General features: G+C 42.5%; 2 protein-coding genes across 2 annotated transcripts; both read right to left on the reverse strand.

Annotated features, from left to right (window-relative positions):
• LOC102170396 (olfactory receptor 2AP1-like) lies at positions 2,243-3,175 on the reverse strand. Its single transcript, XM_005680434.2, has one exon. The coding sequence runs from the start codon at positions 3,173-3,175 to the stop codon at positions 2,243-2,245; it is 933 nt and encodes a 310-aa protein (XP_005680491.2).
• Positions 13,128-14,057, reverse strand: LOC102180732 (olfactory receptor 6C4-like). Its single transcript, XM_005680402.2, has one exon. The coding sequence runs from the start codon at positions 14,055-14,057 to the stop codon at positions 13,128-13,130; it is 930 nt and encodes a 309-aa protein (XP_005680459.2).

The raw sequence follows: 16,187 nt of genomic DNA on the forward strand, positions 1-16,187 counted from the left end.
GAGATTTCCCTGGTGGTCCGGTGGTGGAGAATCTGCCTGCCAATGCAGGGGACAGGGGACAGGGGTTCAATCCCTGGTCCAGCAAGAACCCACATAGATCCCAGGCAACTAAACCCGTGCACCATAACTACTGAGCCCACACACCTAGAGCCCACAAGCTGCAACTATTGAAACCTGCACACCCTAGAGCTCGTGCTCTGCAACAAGAGAGGCCACTGCGTGCATCCCAACCAGAGAAATTCAGTGGGCAGTGACAGAGACCCAGTGTAGTCAAAAATATAAAAAGAAATTGATTCAGCCTGGGAAGTGGGTAAATCAGCACACCCTCCTCTTGCCTGACCATTTCCTGCAGCTTCTGAGAAATACATAGCCAGATAGGTAAGCTCTGGGTCTCTCTCCCTTAGGCCATCACCTTCATCAGAGAACTTTATTTTGGGTGATAAAGTCCCTGGAAAACAATGTCTCAGAAGTGCCCTTGATGAGAAGAACCCACATAGATCCCAGGCAACTAAACCCGTGCACCATAACTACTGAGCCATAACATACTGAGAGTATGGGGGAGTTGAGAGTATGGGGGAGTTGAGAGTATGGGGTCCATCTAGTCAAGGCTATGGTTTTTCCTGTGGTCATGTATGGATGTGAGAGTTGGACTGTGAAGAAGGCTGAGCGCTGAAGAATTGCTGCTTTTGAACTGTGGTGCTGGAGAAGACTCTTGAGAGTCCCTTGGACTGCAAGGAGATCCAACCAGTCCATTCTGAAGGAGATCAGCTCTGGGCTTTCTTTGGAAGGAATGATGCTAAAGCTGAAGCTCCAGTACTTTGCCCACCTCATGTGAAGAGTTGACTCATTGGAAAAGACTCTGGTGCTGCGAGGGATTAGGAGCAGGAGGAGAAGGGGATGACTGAGGATGAGATGGCTGGATGGCCATCTGAGTGAGTGAAGTGAGTCTGAGTGAAGTCTGAGAATTGGTGATGGACAGGGAGGCCTGGCGTGCTGTGATTCATGGGGTCACAAAGAGTCAGACACGACTGAGTGACTGAACTGAACTGAACTGAGAGTATGGGGGAGTTGAGAAAGCTCCTGAACTTTCTGGGAAATTAAAAAACCTCATTTTACAAAGAGAATGTGCTCAAGTTAGGCTCCATGGGATAAGACCTTCAAAATCTACCAACCTCCCTGTCTGAGTCTTATTTCAGGGGCCAGATTACCTGTGATGAGGACACTGAATGCCCCAGAAGAAAAATAAAAAACTGTCTCAATATGCATCCTGTAGACAATCTATTTCTTGGTAACTATGGTCAGTGACCATAGGTGAGAAGAGACCAGGTCCTCCTTCCTGACCTGATCATCCCAACTACAGTTCATGTGGGCAATCACTCTCTGTCCCTCACTTCTTAATGGTAGATCCTGAACCAGGACACTGCATGTGTTTACCATATATGCTTACTTTTTGTTGATGAATTTTTGTTGAATAATAAACCACTTTAATACTTAGTGGCTGAAAGCAGCCACATTTGTTTTATTCATGATTCTGTGGGTTGGCCATTTGGGCTGGGGTCATCTGGATGGTTCTCTGTTGGTCTTTGATGGGCTCATTCATGTATCTTTGACCACTGTCAGCTGGGCAGCTCTGTTTCATGGTGGCAGGGAGCATATGTGTATGTGTGTGTCTGTGTGTGTAAGCTTATCTGCAAGGGTGATGGGGGCAAATTTCGCCTAGTTTAGTTCAGGCTTGTTCACATAGTGGTAGGTTTCAAGGACTTCTTGTTTCTGCAAGTTTCCTGGTGGCTCAGATGGTAAAGAATCTGCCTGTAATGAGGGAGACCTGGGTTCAATCTCTGGGTCAGGAAGATCCCCTGGAGAGGGGAATGGCTTACCCACCCCAGTATCCTTGCCTGCAGAATTCCACGGACACTGCGGTGGACTACAAACCATGGGCTCGCAGAGTTGGACATGACTGAGCAACTAACAATGCAAACATAAAGTGTCGCTTGTATGTAGCAAGCCACATGGCTAAACCCAATGTCAGTGTGGGAGGGCACGACCATGGTAGGTGGCTACAGGGAAGCAAAGAGTATATACTAATCACTTGCAGTCTCTGACAATGGGTCATCTTTGACACATGAACTATGTGTTGAAATATAGAGGTAGAGTGAATCTGAGGGTGGTTGTGGAGGAAGAAGCAATGGGAGTGAGTGAGCCTCGACTCCTTACACACCCTGGAAGGTGCCTTGCAGGGCTGCTACTTATTCTGGAGCCCAGTCATTTTTCTGACCAAGTCTTTTACCACTTGCTTCACTTGCTGGTTCCTGAGAGTATAGATGAAGGGGTTCAGGAGAGGGGCAATAACTGTATTGATCAGAGATACTCCTTTGTTGAGATCAACCCCTTTGCCTGGAGAAGGCTTTACGTACATGAAGAAGCAGGTGCCGTAGCACATGGTGACCACGATGATGTGGGAGGAACAGGTGGAGAAAGCCTTTTTCCTCTCCTGGACAGAGGGGATCCGGATAATTGTCCGGATAATCTGGACATAGGACATGGAGATCAGCACCAGTGTGCTGAGCAGTGCCACCAAGGCCAGGGTAAAATCCACCATCTCCAGCACCTCTGGCCCACTGCAGACCACCTCCATTAGAGGTGTATAGTCACAGAAGAAGTGGTTGATGTGGGTGTCACAGAATGGAAGCTGACTGGTGAAGACGAGAGGAATGATGATGAGGGAGAATCCTGCCAGCCAGCAGGTGAGGATGAGCCGCGTGCAGACTCTGCTGCTCATGAGGACAGGGTAGCGGAGCGGCCGGCATACGGCGATGTACCGGTCATAGGCCATGGCTGTGAGGAGGAAGAACTCCGTGGCCCCCAGGAAGATGTGGAAAAAGTCCTGGGCGATGCAGCCAGCAAAGCTAATGGTCTTAGTTCCCGTGGCAATGTTGAGCAGCATCTTGGGCACGATGACAGTCTGGAACCAAATTTCTAAGCAGGACAGATTCCGGAGGAAGTACATAGGGGTCTGCAGGCGGGTGTCCAGCAAGGTCAGGCTGATGATGGCCAGGTTTCCAGAGACGGTCACGAGGTAGGCAAGCAGCAGGAGCAGGAAAACTGCCACCTGAAGCTCTTTGGTGTCTGTCAGGCCTTGGAGGAAGAACTCAGTCACCAAGGTCTGATTGGCCATTGTAGATTTCATGTCCTTTCCAGAAACATGCAAGCCCCGGCCGATAGAGACATCAGACATTAGCAATCCAGGGCAGATAGAGACATCAGACATTAGCAATCTTGGGCAGATAGAAGCATCAGATAGGCCTCCCAATGGATTGAGGGAAGTAGAGCAGAAGCTTCTAGAGGCCCTTCCCTAGTCAAAAATGTCACCTTCTTTAGAATCCTGAAAAAATTATTGGATGTCAGTGATTGTCCTCTCTCACTCCCATCTTCCCTCCCTCTTTCCTTTCATTTCTTCCTTTTATTTCATCTGAGAAAGTCTATACAGAATCCTCTGCTAAGAACAGAAGAACTAAGATGCGTTTAATCCCACTGATCACAGCTTCCTCTGTCCATCACCTCATCTGACTACAAAACAACTTGCAGTGTGATGCAGCATCACTTCCTATTTTCACACCTCTTGCTAGTTCTTCTGGCTGACCCTATAGGTAGGGGGCCCATACAGGTGAGGGCAGTCCTCCATTTAATGAAGATGATATAATAGTGAAACTGTGTACAAGCTTCTGTGTCCTTGTCTTCTCAAGTAAAATGTTGACTCAAGAGTTAATGATTGGAAAACGAGAAGATGTAGAAACGAAGAGTAGCTATTGGTCTGGGGAACTGGTAACAATTTAGACAATAATTCTGCCACACAGCTGAATTTCCAAACTCACAGTTCCCTGAAAGATATAGATAAAGGTTTGACACACTTTCTTATTTTTACAGGAAGCAGACTCCCTCCAGGTGAAAACTGCTGACAACAAGCACATAGACCCTAGACTGGTTGAAATTAGAAGATTGATAATACACAGAACTGCAACTTGATGCTGGCCAATCCCAGAACTGTCCATGAGCTGATCACACCCTACTCCTCACTACCCTCTCCAGGGTGAGTCACACAGTCTTGAGGGCAAAGCCTACTGGCAAAGCAATAAAAGCTACTCTTTCTACTTCACCCAAAACTCTATCTCCATGTTTCCATTTGGCATCAGTGAACAGAGGTTAAGTTTTGGTGAAATAATCGTAGCATGTCCATGCAAGAAACTCATTAAGTAATCTTTTGTAAAGTGGGAATAGTAACAGGATATTTGTGATGATGAAATTACATAATGCTTGTAAAGATTTTAACAGTGATTGCCACATGGTGAATATTCAAAAAGCAAGTATTATTATTATATTAATATATTAAATAGATAAGCAAATAAACAAAACAAGAATTCTCTGCTGTTCTCCCAGGCCTTTTTAGAATTGGCAAACACCTATTCATCCTTTAAGATCTAGCTTAAGACTTCTTTTTTAAGAAAAGTTTTATTTATTTTTGCCCACACTGTGCTAAATGTTTATGTGGCATTCTAGTTCCTGGATCAAGGATGGAACCCATGTCCACCACAGTGGAACTTGAGTCCTAACCACTGGACCACTGGGGAAGTCCCTTTAAGACCTCTTATTTGAAGCCTTCCCTGTAAGCCCTAGGCTGAATTCACTGCTTCCTCCCGTTTCTCATAATTTATAGTCTGTGCCTGATATGGTGCTTCCCAAATGGCATGTGGTAAAGAATCCCCCGGCCAATGCAAGAGACACAGGAGATGTGGGTTTGATCCCTGGGTCAGGAAGATCCCCTGAAGGAGGAAATGGCAACCCACTCCAGTATTCTTGCCTGGAAAATCCCATGGACAGGGGAGCCTGGCAGGCTGAAGTCCATGGGGTTGCAAAGAGCTGAACACGACTTAGTGACTGAGCACTTGCCTGGTATATTTCCATAGGGTCTGTTATAAAGGATAGAGCCTGTTTTCCTTGCAAGACCACAAACACCTGAGCTCAGGGACCTTTTTGTTCATCTGTGTATCTCATCACTTACCTTCCCTTTTTACTCAGTATAGGTACGCATCTTCTCAGGTCTGTATTGGCAAAAAAACCTCCTACTTCATCACATATGTAGCATGCAGTTTTGTAATATGAGGCCATTTTCACTTACATTGAATCTTTTTTAAAAATTGCTTGACATTGCATCTGGACATTAAAGATGGGGAATGTCTTCTTCGTTTTTCATCAGGCCACTTTCTTCTCTCACCCAGGTTTATTGAGGTGCAATTGATAAACACAATTGTAAGGTATTTAAATGGATTCCCTGATAGCTCAGTTGGGAATCTGCCTGCAATGTGGGAGACCTGGGTTTGATCCTTGGGTTGGGAAGATCCCCTGGAGAAGGGAATGGATACCCACTCCAGTATTCTGCCTGGAGAGTGCCATGGACTGTATAGTCCATAGCGTCGCAAAGAGTCAGACACGACTGAGCAATTTTCAGTTTCACTTTCTAAAGTGTCCAAGGTTATGATTTGATACGTGTATGTTTCGTGAAAGGATTCCCCCTATCCAATTTATTAGCATACCCTCTATTTCACATATTAACACTTTTTTTCCTTTTGTGAGGATGTGTAAGTTCTATTCTCTTAAAATTTCAATTATATACTACAGCATTATCAACTATAGTCACCATGTTACACATTAAATACTCAGACCATATTCATCTTACAATTAAATCTCTTATCAACTTACGCCTAACTCTTCTACCTTCCACAGGCAATCAACAATCTGTTTCTGTGAGTTGGACTTTTAATTTAGGTTCCTCAGAAGTATTTGTATAAGTATTCCATATAGTATTTGTCTTTGTCTGGCTTATTTCACTTAGCATAATATCCTCCAAATCATCTATGTTACTGCAAATGGCAGAATATCCTTCTTTTCTGAGAATTAAATATGCATAAAATAACTTATATATGGACCACATTTTCTTTATCTGCTCATCTGTTGATGGACGCTTAGGTGCCTTGGCTATTGTTAATAATCCTGCTATGAACATGAGAGTGCAGGTATCTCTTAGAGGTAGAGATTTTGTTTCCTTTGGCTATATGCCCCTTAAGTGGGATTGCTGGATCATATGCTAGCTCAATTTTTAATTTATTGAGGAGCCTCTATACTGTTTTTCATAGTGGCTACACCAGTTACATTGCCACTAACAATGTACAGGGTTCTCTTTTCTCCACATCCTTGCCAACACTTGTTCCCTCTTGTCTTCTTGATAATGGACATTCTGACAAATATAATTTGATGATCTCTCATTGAAGTTTTGATTAACATTTCTTTAAGTTTTAGTGCTGTTGGCATCTTTTCATGTACTTGTTGGCCATTTGTATATATTCTTTGGAAAAATGTCTGTTCAGGTGCTCAGACCCCTTTCTTACACTGATCTCTGGTGTTTGACATTGATAGGTATATCTATAGATTGCTGGGATGGTACTGACAAGAAATAAAATACTATGAGGGTTGTTGCACCCATTTTTTGATAAAGAAGGTAAACTCCACAGAAATTAACTATTCGCCTAGGGCCATGAGGAGAATCTAAAGACGATGTGGAAGCCACTTGAATGTTGCCTCGCCAGGATCAGATCTATGACGCTCTCAGGTTTGTTATTTTGTTGTGTAGAAAAGAGATTTTCCCCTGAAGAAATCTATGAAGTTCTGTTGAATTATTTTCTCTCATTCCTTTTAATTTGAGATCAATGACTCAGGAACTCCATGATCTCTGTCACTGGTCTCTAAATGTGGGAAACATTCACATCATGGGGTGAGCCAGAGGATTTACTGGGGTATGTGACAGAGATATGTCAGTCTTCTAGTTATACCTTATTTCGTGAAATCTAAGATACAATCAGGTGTTCCATACAACATTGTTTTATGTGCCTTTAAGGAAGAGAAGATGATACCGACTAGACTATGACACTATGCTAAATTACTATTGATCATAAGACGTTTCTCAGTTTCAGAGATGCTAAAATGTGTGTTTTGAAGTTGATGAAGTATTTTATTTATTTTTAGCTCTTTAAAAATTTCTGGTTTTTTAATTGCTATAAAGCATAATCTATATGCTTATATAGAAGTACATATAAATAGTTTTAAAATAAATTAATATACACATATATTGGGACTATATCCTCAACTTCATTTCAAAATATTTACAGACTGGATGTATGATTTAAAAAGTTTGGAGAATTATTGCCAAAGAGACCTGCTGCCTATCTGCTCCCCCCATTTCCTTGCTTCCACTCCCACCCAGGCAGTCTGTGTTTGCAAATAGTTCTATTTTCTTTGGGGGAGGAGAAATATACTTTTGGCTTCCCTGGTGGCTCAGACAGTAAAAAATCCACCTGCAATACAGGAGACCTGGGTTTGAGCTCTGGGTTGGGAAGAAACCTTGGAGAAGGCAATGGCTAACTTCTCCAGTATTCTTGCCTGGAGAATTCCTTGGACAGAGGAGCCTGGCAGACTACAGTCCATGGGGTCGCAAAGAATTGGACATGACTGAGCAGGCGGGCTGCAGTCCATGGGGTCGGAAAGAGTCGGGCACGACTGAGCGACTTCACTTTCACTTTTCACTTTCATGCACTGGAGAAGGAAATGGCAACCCACTCCAGTGTTTTTGCCTGGAGAATCCCAGGGACAGAGGAGCCTAGTGGGCTGCCGTCTATGGGGTCACACAGAGTCGGACATGACTGAAGCGACTTAGCAGCAGCAGCAGCAGAGCAACACACACACACACACACACACACACACAACTATCCTTTAGCCTCATTAAAGAAAGATTTCTGAACCTGTTATTTTCTCAGAATGAGCCAAAAGGAGTTCCCAAGGGCAGTAGAGAATTTGCCCAGTGATTCAGAAGCCTTGGTCTTGGGTCATTTCTGGGGCCTGGCAAAGGAAGCTGTGACCTGCAACTCCCTCTTTGTCAGTACAATGACTTGTTATCTGGGAAGTGGCCTCAGGAACTCGCTGGTCCAGGGACAACACAAGCACCTCAGGTGATGATCCTTCAAAAAGAAAGCAGGAATTGTGCAGACCTGAATGTCCTATATTTCATGAAGAGTTCAGACTTGTAGCAAAATGTGGAGGCAACACTGTAGAAATAATCACAGGACTAAGTTTTCATAAAAATTTCTTTTCTTGACTCATCTTCATTTCTGCCTGGCCTTTTCCAACATATCTGCCCCTTCAGCTGTAACAATTCTAAATCATAGCTATCCAAGGACAAATTTCTGTTGATTAGTCAACATCCAAACCATGTATCAGAAGGGTTAGAGAGAGTCTGTGATGCAGCTGGAAGCTTCCTCTTGTGCCACGGGACATGATTTCCCCACTGGAACCTAAGGTTCTGAAGTTTTAGGTCATGCAAGAGGGCTTCTGAACAGGTCCCACTCAATCAAAATGGGACATTTGCTTTATATACTCACTCTATTATTGTGGACCCAGAGGATCAATTATGGGAAACAACAAATGGTGCTCAGGGGAATCTGTGCTCAGAACTTACAAATGAGGTTTGGGTGTGGTTGTTTTGGCCACAGTTTTAAGCAGGACAATTTGTGAAAAATCCCCAGAGAAAAGGACATTTACCTAAAACTTCACCTAAAAGAATATGTACACCTGTCACTTGTTAACAATGTATCAGTAGTTGGTAACAAGTGTTGATAAATATTTTTGAGAACTGATGAGTATGTTGCAGAGTTCCAAAGAATAGCAAGGAAAGATAAGAAAGCCTTCCTCAGCCATCAATGCAAAAAAATAGAGGAAAACAATAGAATGGGAAAGACTAGAGATCTCGTCAAGAAAATTAGAGATACCAAGGGAACATTTCATGCAGGGATGGGCTCAATAAAGGACAGAAATGGTAGGGACCTAACAGAAGCAGAAGATATTAAGAAGAGGTGTCAGGAATAGATAGAAGACGTGTACAAAAAAGATCTTCATGACCAAGATAATCACGATGGTATGATCACTCACCTAGAGCTAGACATCCTGGAATGTGAAGTCAGGTGGGCCTTAGGAAGCATCACTACGAACAAAGCTAGTGGAGGTGATGGAATTCCAGTTGAGCTATTTCAAATCCTGAAAGATGATGCTGTGAAAGTGCTGCACTCAATATGCCAGCAAATTTGGAAAACTCAGCAGTGGCCGCAGGACTGGAAAACGTCAGTTTTCATTCCAATCCCAAAGAAAGGCAATGCCAAAGAATGCTCAAACTACCATGCAGTTGCACTCATCTCACGCATTAGTAAAGTAATGCTCAAAATTCTCCAAGCCAGACTTCAGCAAAATGTGAACTGTGAACTTCCAGATGTTCAAGCTGGTTTTAGAAAAGGCACAGGAACCAGAGATCAAATTGCCAACATCCGCTGGATCATTGAAAAAGCTAGAGAGTTCCAGAAAAACATCTATTTCTGCTTTATTGACTATGCCAAAGCCTTTGACTGTGTGGATCACAAGAAACTGTGGAAAGTTCTGAAAGAGATGGGAATACCAGACCACCTGACCTGCCTCTTGAGAAACCTGTATGCAGATAAGGAAGCAACAGTTGGAACTGGACATGGAACAACAGACTGGTTCCAAATAGGAGAAGGAGTATGTCAAGGCTGTATATTGTCACCCTGCTTATTTAACTTCTATGCAGAGTACATCATGAGAAATGCTGGGCTGGAAGAAGCACAAGCTGGAATCAAGATTGCTGGGAGAAATATCAATAACCTCAGATATGCAGATGACACAATCCTTATGGCAGAAAGTGAAGAAGAACTAAAGAGCCTCTGATGAAAGTGAAAGAAGAGAGTGAAAAAGTTGGCTTAAAGTTCAACATTGAGACAGCTAAGATCACGGCATCCAGTCCCATCACTTCATGGCAAACAGATGGAGAAACAGTGGGAACAGTGTCTGACTTTATTTTTCTGGGCTCCAGTGTCACTGCAGATGGTGATTGCAGCCATGAAATTAAAAGATGCTTACTCCTTGGAAGGAAAGTTATGACTAGCCTAGACAGCATATTAAAAAGCAGATACATTACTTTGCCAACAAAGGTCCATCTAGTTAGGTATGGATGTGAGAACATGATGGATTCAAATCAATGTATGGCAAAACCAATACAATACTGTAAAGTAAAAGAAATAAATTAATTAAAAAAAAGCTGAGCATGGAAGAATTGATGCTTTTGAACTGTGGTGTTGGAGAAGACTCTTGAGAGTCCCTTGGACTGCAAGGAGATCCAGCCAGTCCGTCCTAAAGGAAATCAGTCCTGTGTGTTCATTGGTAGGACTGATGTTGAAGCTGAAACTCCAATACTTTAGCCACCTGATGCGAAGAGCTGACTCATTTGAAAAGACCCTGATGTTGGGAAAGATTGAAGGCAGGAGGAGAAGGGGACGACAGAGAATGAGATGGTTGGATGGCATTACCGACTCAATGGACATGGGTTTGGGTGGACTCCAGGAGTTGGTGATGGACAGGGAAGCATGGTGCGCTGTGGTTCATGGGGTGGCAAAGAGTCGGACAAGACTGAGCAATTGAACTGAGCTGAACTGATGAGTATGTTGGAAGGAACTGAAGACAACTTTGTCATTCTTACAGTCTTGGCTGGTCCATTCACAAGCATCTATAAATGTTGAGTTAGTTGACCAGTTTTTACATCATTTTAAAATGTGTTATTTATTTATATTTGGCTGTGCTGGGTCTTTGGTCTGTGGTAAGTTTCCTCTGGTTGTGGTAGGTGGGGGCTACTCTTTAGTTGTAATATGCAGGCTTCTCTCTTTGTGGCTCCCTGGCTCTGAAGTGTGGGCTCAGTAACTGTGGCTCATGTGCTTAGTTGCCCTGAAGTATGTGGGATCTTCCTGGACCAGGGTTAAACCCATGTTCCCTGCATTGGCAGGCGATGGTGGCTCTTAAACATTGGACCACCATGGAAGTTGTTAATTGGCTTTAAATCCTACTATAATACTAAAATATTTTATTCAGATGTGGCAGTTCAATATGTCAGCTAATTTAGAAAACTCAGCAGTGGCCACAGGACTGGAAAAGGTGAGTTGTCATTTCAATCACAAAGAAGGGCAATGCCAAAGAATGTTCAAACTACTGCACAATTGTGCTCATTTCACATGCTAGCAAGGTAATGCTCAAAATCCTTCAAGCTAGGCTTCAGCAGTATGTGAACTGAGAAGCTTCAAATGTACAAACTGGATTTAGAAAAGGTAGAGGAACCAGAGATCAAATTGCCAACATCTGACGGGTCATAGAGAAAGCAAGGGAATTCTAGAAAAATATCTACATCTGCCTCATTGACTATGCTAAAGCCTTTGACTGTGTGGATCACAACAAACAGTGGATAATTCTTAAAAAATGGGAGTACCAGACTGCCTTATCTGTTTCTTAAGAAACCTGTATGCAGGGCAAGAAGCAACAGTTAGGGCTGGACACGGAAAAACTGACTGGCTCAAAATTGTGAAATGTGTAAGTACGTCAAGGCTGTATAGTATCAACCCGCTTATTTAACTTGTGCTTCCGAGGTGGCTCAGATGGTAAAGAATCTGCCTGTAATGTGGGAGACCTGGATTTGATCCCTGGGTTGGTAAGATTCCCTGGAGAAGGGAACAGCTACCCATTCCAGTATTCTTGCCTGGATAATTCCACGGACAGAGGAGGCTGGCAGGATGCAGTCCATGGGGTTCCAAAGAGTTGGGCATGACTCTTCAATTTGTTTAGCTTATATGCAGAGTGAAAGTGAAAGTCACTCAGTCATGTCCAACTCTTTGTGACCCCATGGATTATACAGTCCATGGAATTCTCCAGGCCAAATACTGGAGTGGGTAGCCTTTCCCTTCTCCAAGGGATTTTCCCAACCCAGGGATCAAACCCAGGTCTCCCTCATTGCAGGCAGATTCTTTATCAGCTGAGCCACAAGAAATCATGTGAAATGCCAGGCCGGTAAATCATAAACTGGAATCAAGATTGCTGGGAGAAGTATCAACTTTGGATATGCAGATGATACCACTCTAATGGAAGAAAGTGAAGAGGAGCTAAAGAGCTTCTTGATGAATGTGGAAAGAGGAGAGTAAAAATGCTGGCTTCAAATTCAACATTCAAGAAACTAAGATCATGGCACCTGGTCCCATCACTTCATGGAAAATAGATGGGGAAAAAGTGGAAACAGTGATAGCTTCAAACTTGGGCTCCAAAATCACTGTGGATGGTGACTGCAGCCATGAAATTAGAAGACACTTGCTCCTTGAAAGGAAAGCCATGACCAACCTAGACAGTGTATTAAAAAGCAGAGACATTACTTTGTTGCCAAAGTCCATGTACTCAAAGTTATGGTTTTTCCAGTAGTCTTGTAAGAATGTGTGAGTTGGACCATAAAGAAGTCTGAGTGCTGAAGAATTGATGCTTTCAAACTGTGGTGCTGGACAAGGCTCTTGAGAATCCCTTGAACTGCAGGGAGGTCAAACCAGTCAATCTTAAAGGAAATCAACCCAAATATTTATTGGACGACTGATGCTGAAGCTGAAGCTCCAATACTTTGGCCACCTGATGGGAAGAGCTGACTCACTGGAAAAGACCCTGATTGAAAGACAAAAGGAGAAGGCTGTGGTAGAGGATGAGATAGTTTAGACAGCATCACTGAATCAGTGGACTTGAATTTGAGCAAACTCCGGGAGATAGTGGAGGACAGAGGAGCCTGGCATGCTGCAGTCCATGGGGTCACAAAGAGTTGGATATGACTTAGCAACTGAACAACAACTAAAATATTTTATTGAGATGTGGCAGTTCAGATGGGTACCCCTGCATGATGTGATTGTGGTATGTTATTAATACAGAATCAGAAACCTCAGAGTCTAGTTCTAGTTTGAGTCTCAGTTGTGGCATGTGAGAAGTAGTTCCCTGACCAGAAATTGAACCCAAGCCCCCTGCTTTGGGAGTGTGGAGTCTTAGCCGATGGACCACCAGGGAAGTCCCCTGAGATACTGCTTTAATAAGAAGAGGGTTGAAGAAGTTATCCTTGAGAAGAACTTCATAAATATTATTCAGATTGTGTTTTAAGTTTGAGGTCTTTACATTCACTAAAGACTCACAATCTTTCTGGCCACATTTTTGAAGGCTTGTTTTACTTGTTCATTCCTTAGAGTGTAAATGAATGGGTTCAATAAAGGGGCAATTGAGGTATTGAGCACAGCGACTCCCTTATTGAAGGCAACTCCTTCTTTTGCTGAGGGTTTTATGTACATGAAGATGCAGCTGCCATAAGAGAGGGTGATGACAATCATGTGGGATGAGCATGTGGAAAAGGCTTTCTTCCTTTGCTGAGCTGAGGGGATCTTTAGAACAGTCTGGATGATGTTTGTGTAGGAGAGAATCACCAGCATCAGGGTGAGCACCAACGTCACAACTGCTAAGATGAAGTCAACCAGCTCCAGGAGTCTTGTGTCTGAGCAAGATATTTCTATGAGGGGTCCATAGTCACAAAAATAATGATTCAGCTTGTTGGAGGCACAGAAGTCCAGTTGACTGGTCAGGATGATTGGGGATAAAATGATGAGAAATCCACCTAGCCAGGAGCAGAGGATCAGCTGGATGCAGACTCTGCTGTTCATGATGGTCATGTAATGCAGGGGTTTGCATATGGCCACATAGCGGTCATAGGACATGGCAGCCAGAAGGTAAAATTCTGTGGCCCCCAGGAATATGGCAAAGAAATACTGAGTGAAGCAGCCAGCAAAGCTGATGCTCTTGTTTCCAGTTGATATGCTGAACAGTAGCCTAGGAGTAAAAGTGGTTGTAAAGGAAATTTCTAAGAAGGAGAAGTTCCAGAGGAAGAAATACATGGGAGTGTGGAGGTGGGAGTCCAGTAGTGTGAGGGTGATGATCGGCAGGTTTCCAATAATGCTGAATACATAGGTGAGGAAGAGAAGTATGAAGATTACAGACTGAAGCTCTGGGATGTCTGTTAGTCCCAGCAGAATGAATTCTGTTATATAGGTTTGGTTTTTCATTGCTACCCTTTGCTGGCTACAAAGGAAAGAAATAGTGATGAGAATGGAAGAGGAGCTCAAAAACCTTTGGGAGAGCCTAAGCTTTTCTTGTTGAATTGGTTCAAATGCCTTTTTTTTTTTTTTTCTGTCATTTTGACTTAACTGAGTTTTTCTATTGGACAGAAGTTGACTATTCACAAGAATTCCTTTTTAAAAAAATCAATTTATTGGTTTTTGTTTTGTTTTGTTTTACTTTGCTATTGAGTTGTGTGAGTTCCTTATGATTTATTAACCCTTTATCAGATGCATGGTTTCCAAATATTATCTACCATTCTGGTTGGTTGCCTTTCATTTCATTCATGTTTCTTGAATGAAAGCTGGGGATAAGCTTTCAATTTCAATTAATTTATTCACTGATTAATTAATTGTAGTTCCCTAATGAAGGATGGAACCCTTGCCCCCTGCAGTAGAAGTGCAGAGTCTTGACCACTGGACTGCCAGGGAAGTCCCAAGGATTATTTTCTTAAATTTCCATGTATGAGGGTTTTCTCCATGATCCTTTTCAACTTTTCATGTACTTCCCTAGACTACCTTCTAAACCAATGCCTAAGTTATCATTTTCTATGTTTCCTATTTTTATTTTCATTTTCAATGTTAACTTTACTTCTGATTTTCTTTATTTCTGCTAATTTGGCAGTGAAATTTCACATCCATAACTCTCTTGGTCTCAATGTGAGAAGAAATGCTAACTCATTAGCTATAGTTGAGGAGTCTTTAGAATAGAATCAGCAATGCCATTATAACTATGGTAACCAAAGATGCCCCAACTTTTCTTTGACGTTATAAATTTGTGGACCATTGTAACTAATGTCACCAGTCTCACAATCTTTGCTGCTGGTGTCAGCTTTCCCTCAGGTCCCAGTTATCCTGTCTTAGGTGGTTTTAGCAGAGGAACAGATGGTATCTCTCCAATCAGATACCTGCTATCATTTTCTTCCATATCCATGTTTATTAATAAACATGTAATTTTACTCTGGCTAGAAAAACATAACTGAAGTCAAAAGTTGTGAACCTTATTGAGAAATTTGATTTTTTTCTTCTAGTATCTTTTAAATTTCTGCCTTTAACTAGTGGTTTCTCCCTGATTTTTCCTCCTTTCTTCAGACGCTAATGATGTATCTCTCACTTTGGCACTTCTTTCTCCCAAACATGCATACAGGTGGTTAGCCTGCTTTAGTTTCCACATCAGTGAAATGGTACTGTCTTACGTCTGTCTCATGCTACCCCTCAAGTGGATATTTGTAGGCCTGAATTCTTATTTCATTTTCATCTCCATATCATTAGCTTTAGCATATTTCTTTTAGATATTCTCCCCTCTAACTAAACTTAATATGTTAAAATTATATCAGCATATTTCTACCTTGTGATTAAAACTTCTTTAAATTTCCAAGCTCTTTGATAGATTTTTTTTTGTTTGGCGTTTTAAGATATTTACTTTTGAAATAAATGTTGGTTCTCTTGCCTTTCCTCTGCTCTTAAGGAATTTACATTCAGTTTTTGGAGAGATGTAATGTACACATGAAATAGATAATGGTTGGGACTTCTCTGGTGGTCCAGGGGTTAAGCATCCACCTACCAGTGTGAGGGACATGGGTTTGATACCTGATCCAGGAGGATTCCACACGCCGTAGGGTGACTAGGCCTGTAGGCTGCAACTACTGAGCCTGCGTGCCCTAGAGCTTGTGCTCTGCAACAAGAGAAGTCATTACAATGAGAAGCCTGTACACTGCAACTAGAGAGTAGCCTCTGCTTGCTGAAACTAGAGAAAGCCCATGCATAGCAATGAAGACCCAATGCAGCCAAAAACAAAAATAAATAAAAAAACAGAAAATGGTTAATGACTGAATAGAATACATTAATTCCTATCTTAAAATATTATTTTATACAAAGTGGCAGTTTTATAACTTCATTTTTTCTGTTAGAAGTCAATTGAGAAAACTGTGTTTATAGACCACTGTTGTTTAGCAGCTAAGTCATGTCCGACTCTTTGTAACCCCATGGACTGTAGCCTGCCAGGCTCCTCTGTCCATGGGATTTCCCAGGCAAGGATACTGGAGTGGGTTGCCAGTTCTTTCCCTAGGATAGGTCACT

The sequence above is a fragment of the Capra hircus genome, chromosome 5 (assembly GCF_001704415.2).
Source record: "Capra hircus breed San Clemente chromosome 5, ASM170441v1, whole genome shotgun sequence".
Lineage (NCBI taxonomy): Eukaryota > Metazoa > Chordata > Mammalia > Artiodactyla > Bovidae > Capra > Capra hircus.

Coding starts and splice junctions, on each gene's coding strand:
- LOC102170396 (XM_005680434.2), bottom strand. CDS start 3,175: ATGGCCAATCAGACCTTGGTGACTGAGTTCTTCCTCCAAGGCCTGACA.
- LOC102180732 (XM_005680402.2), bottom strand. CDS start 14,057: ATGAAAAACCAAACCTATATAACAGAATTCATTCTGCTGGGACTAACA.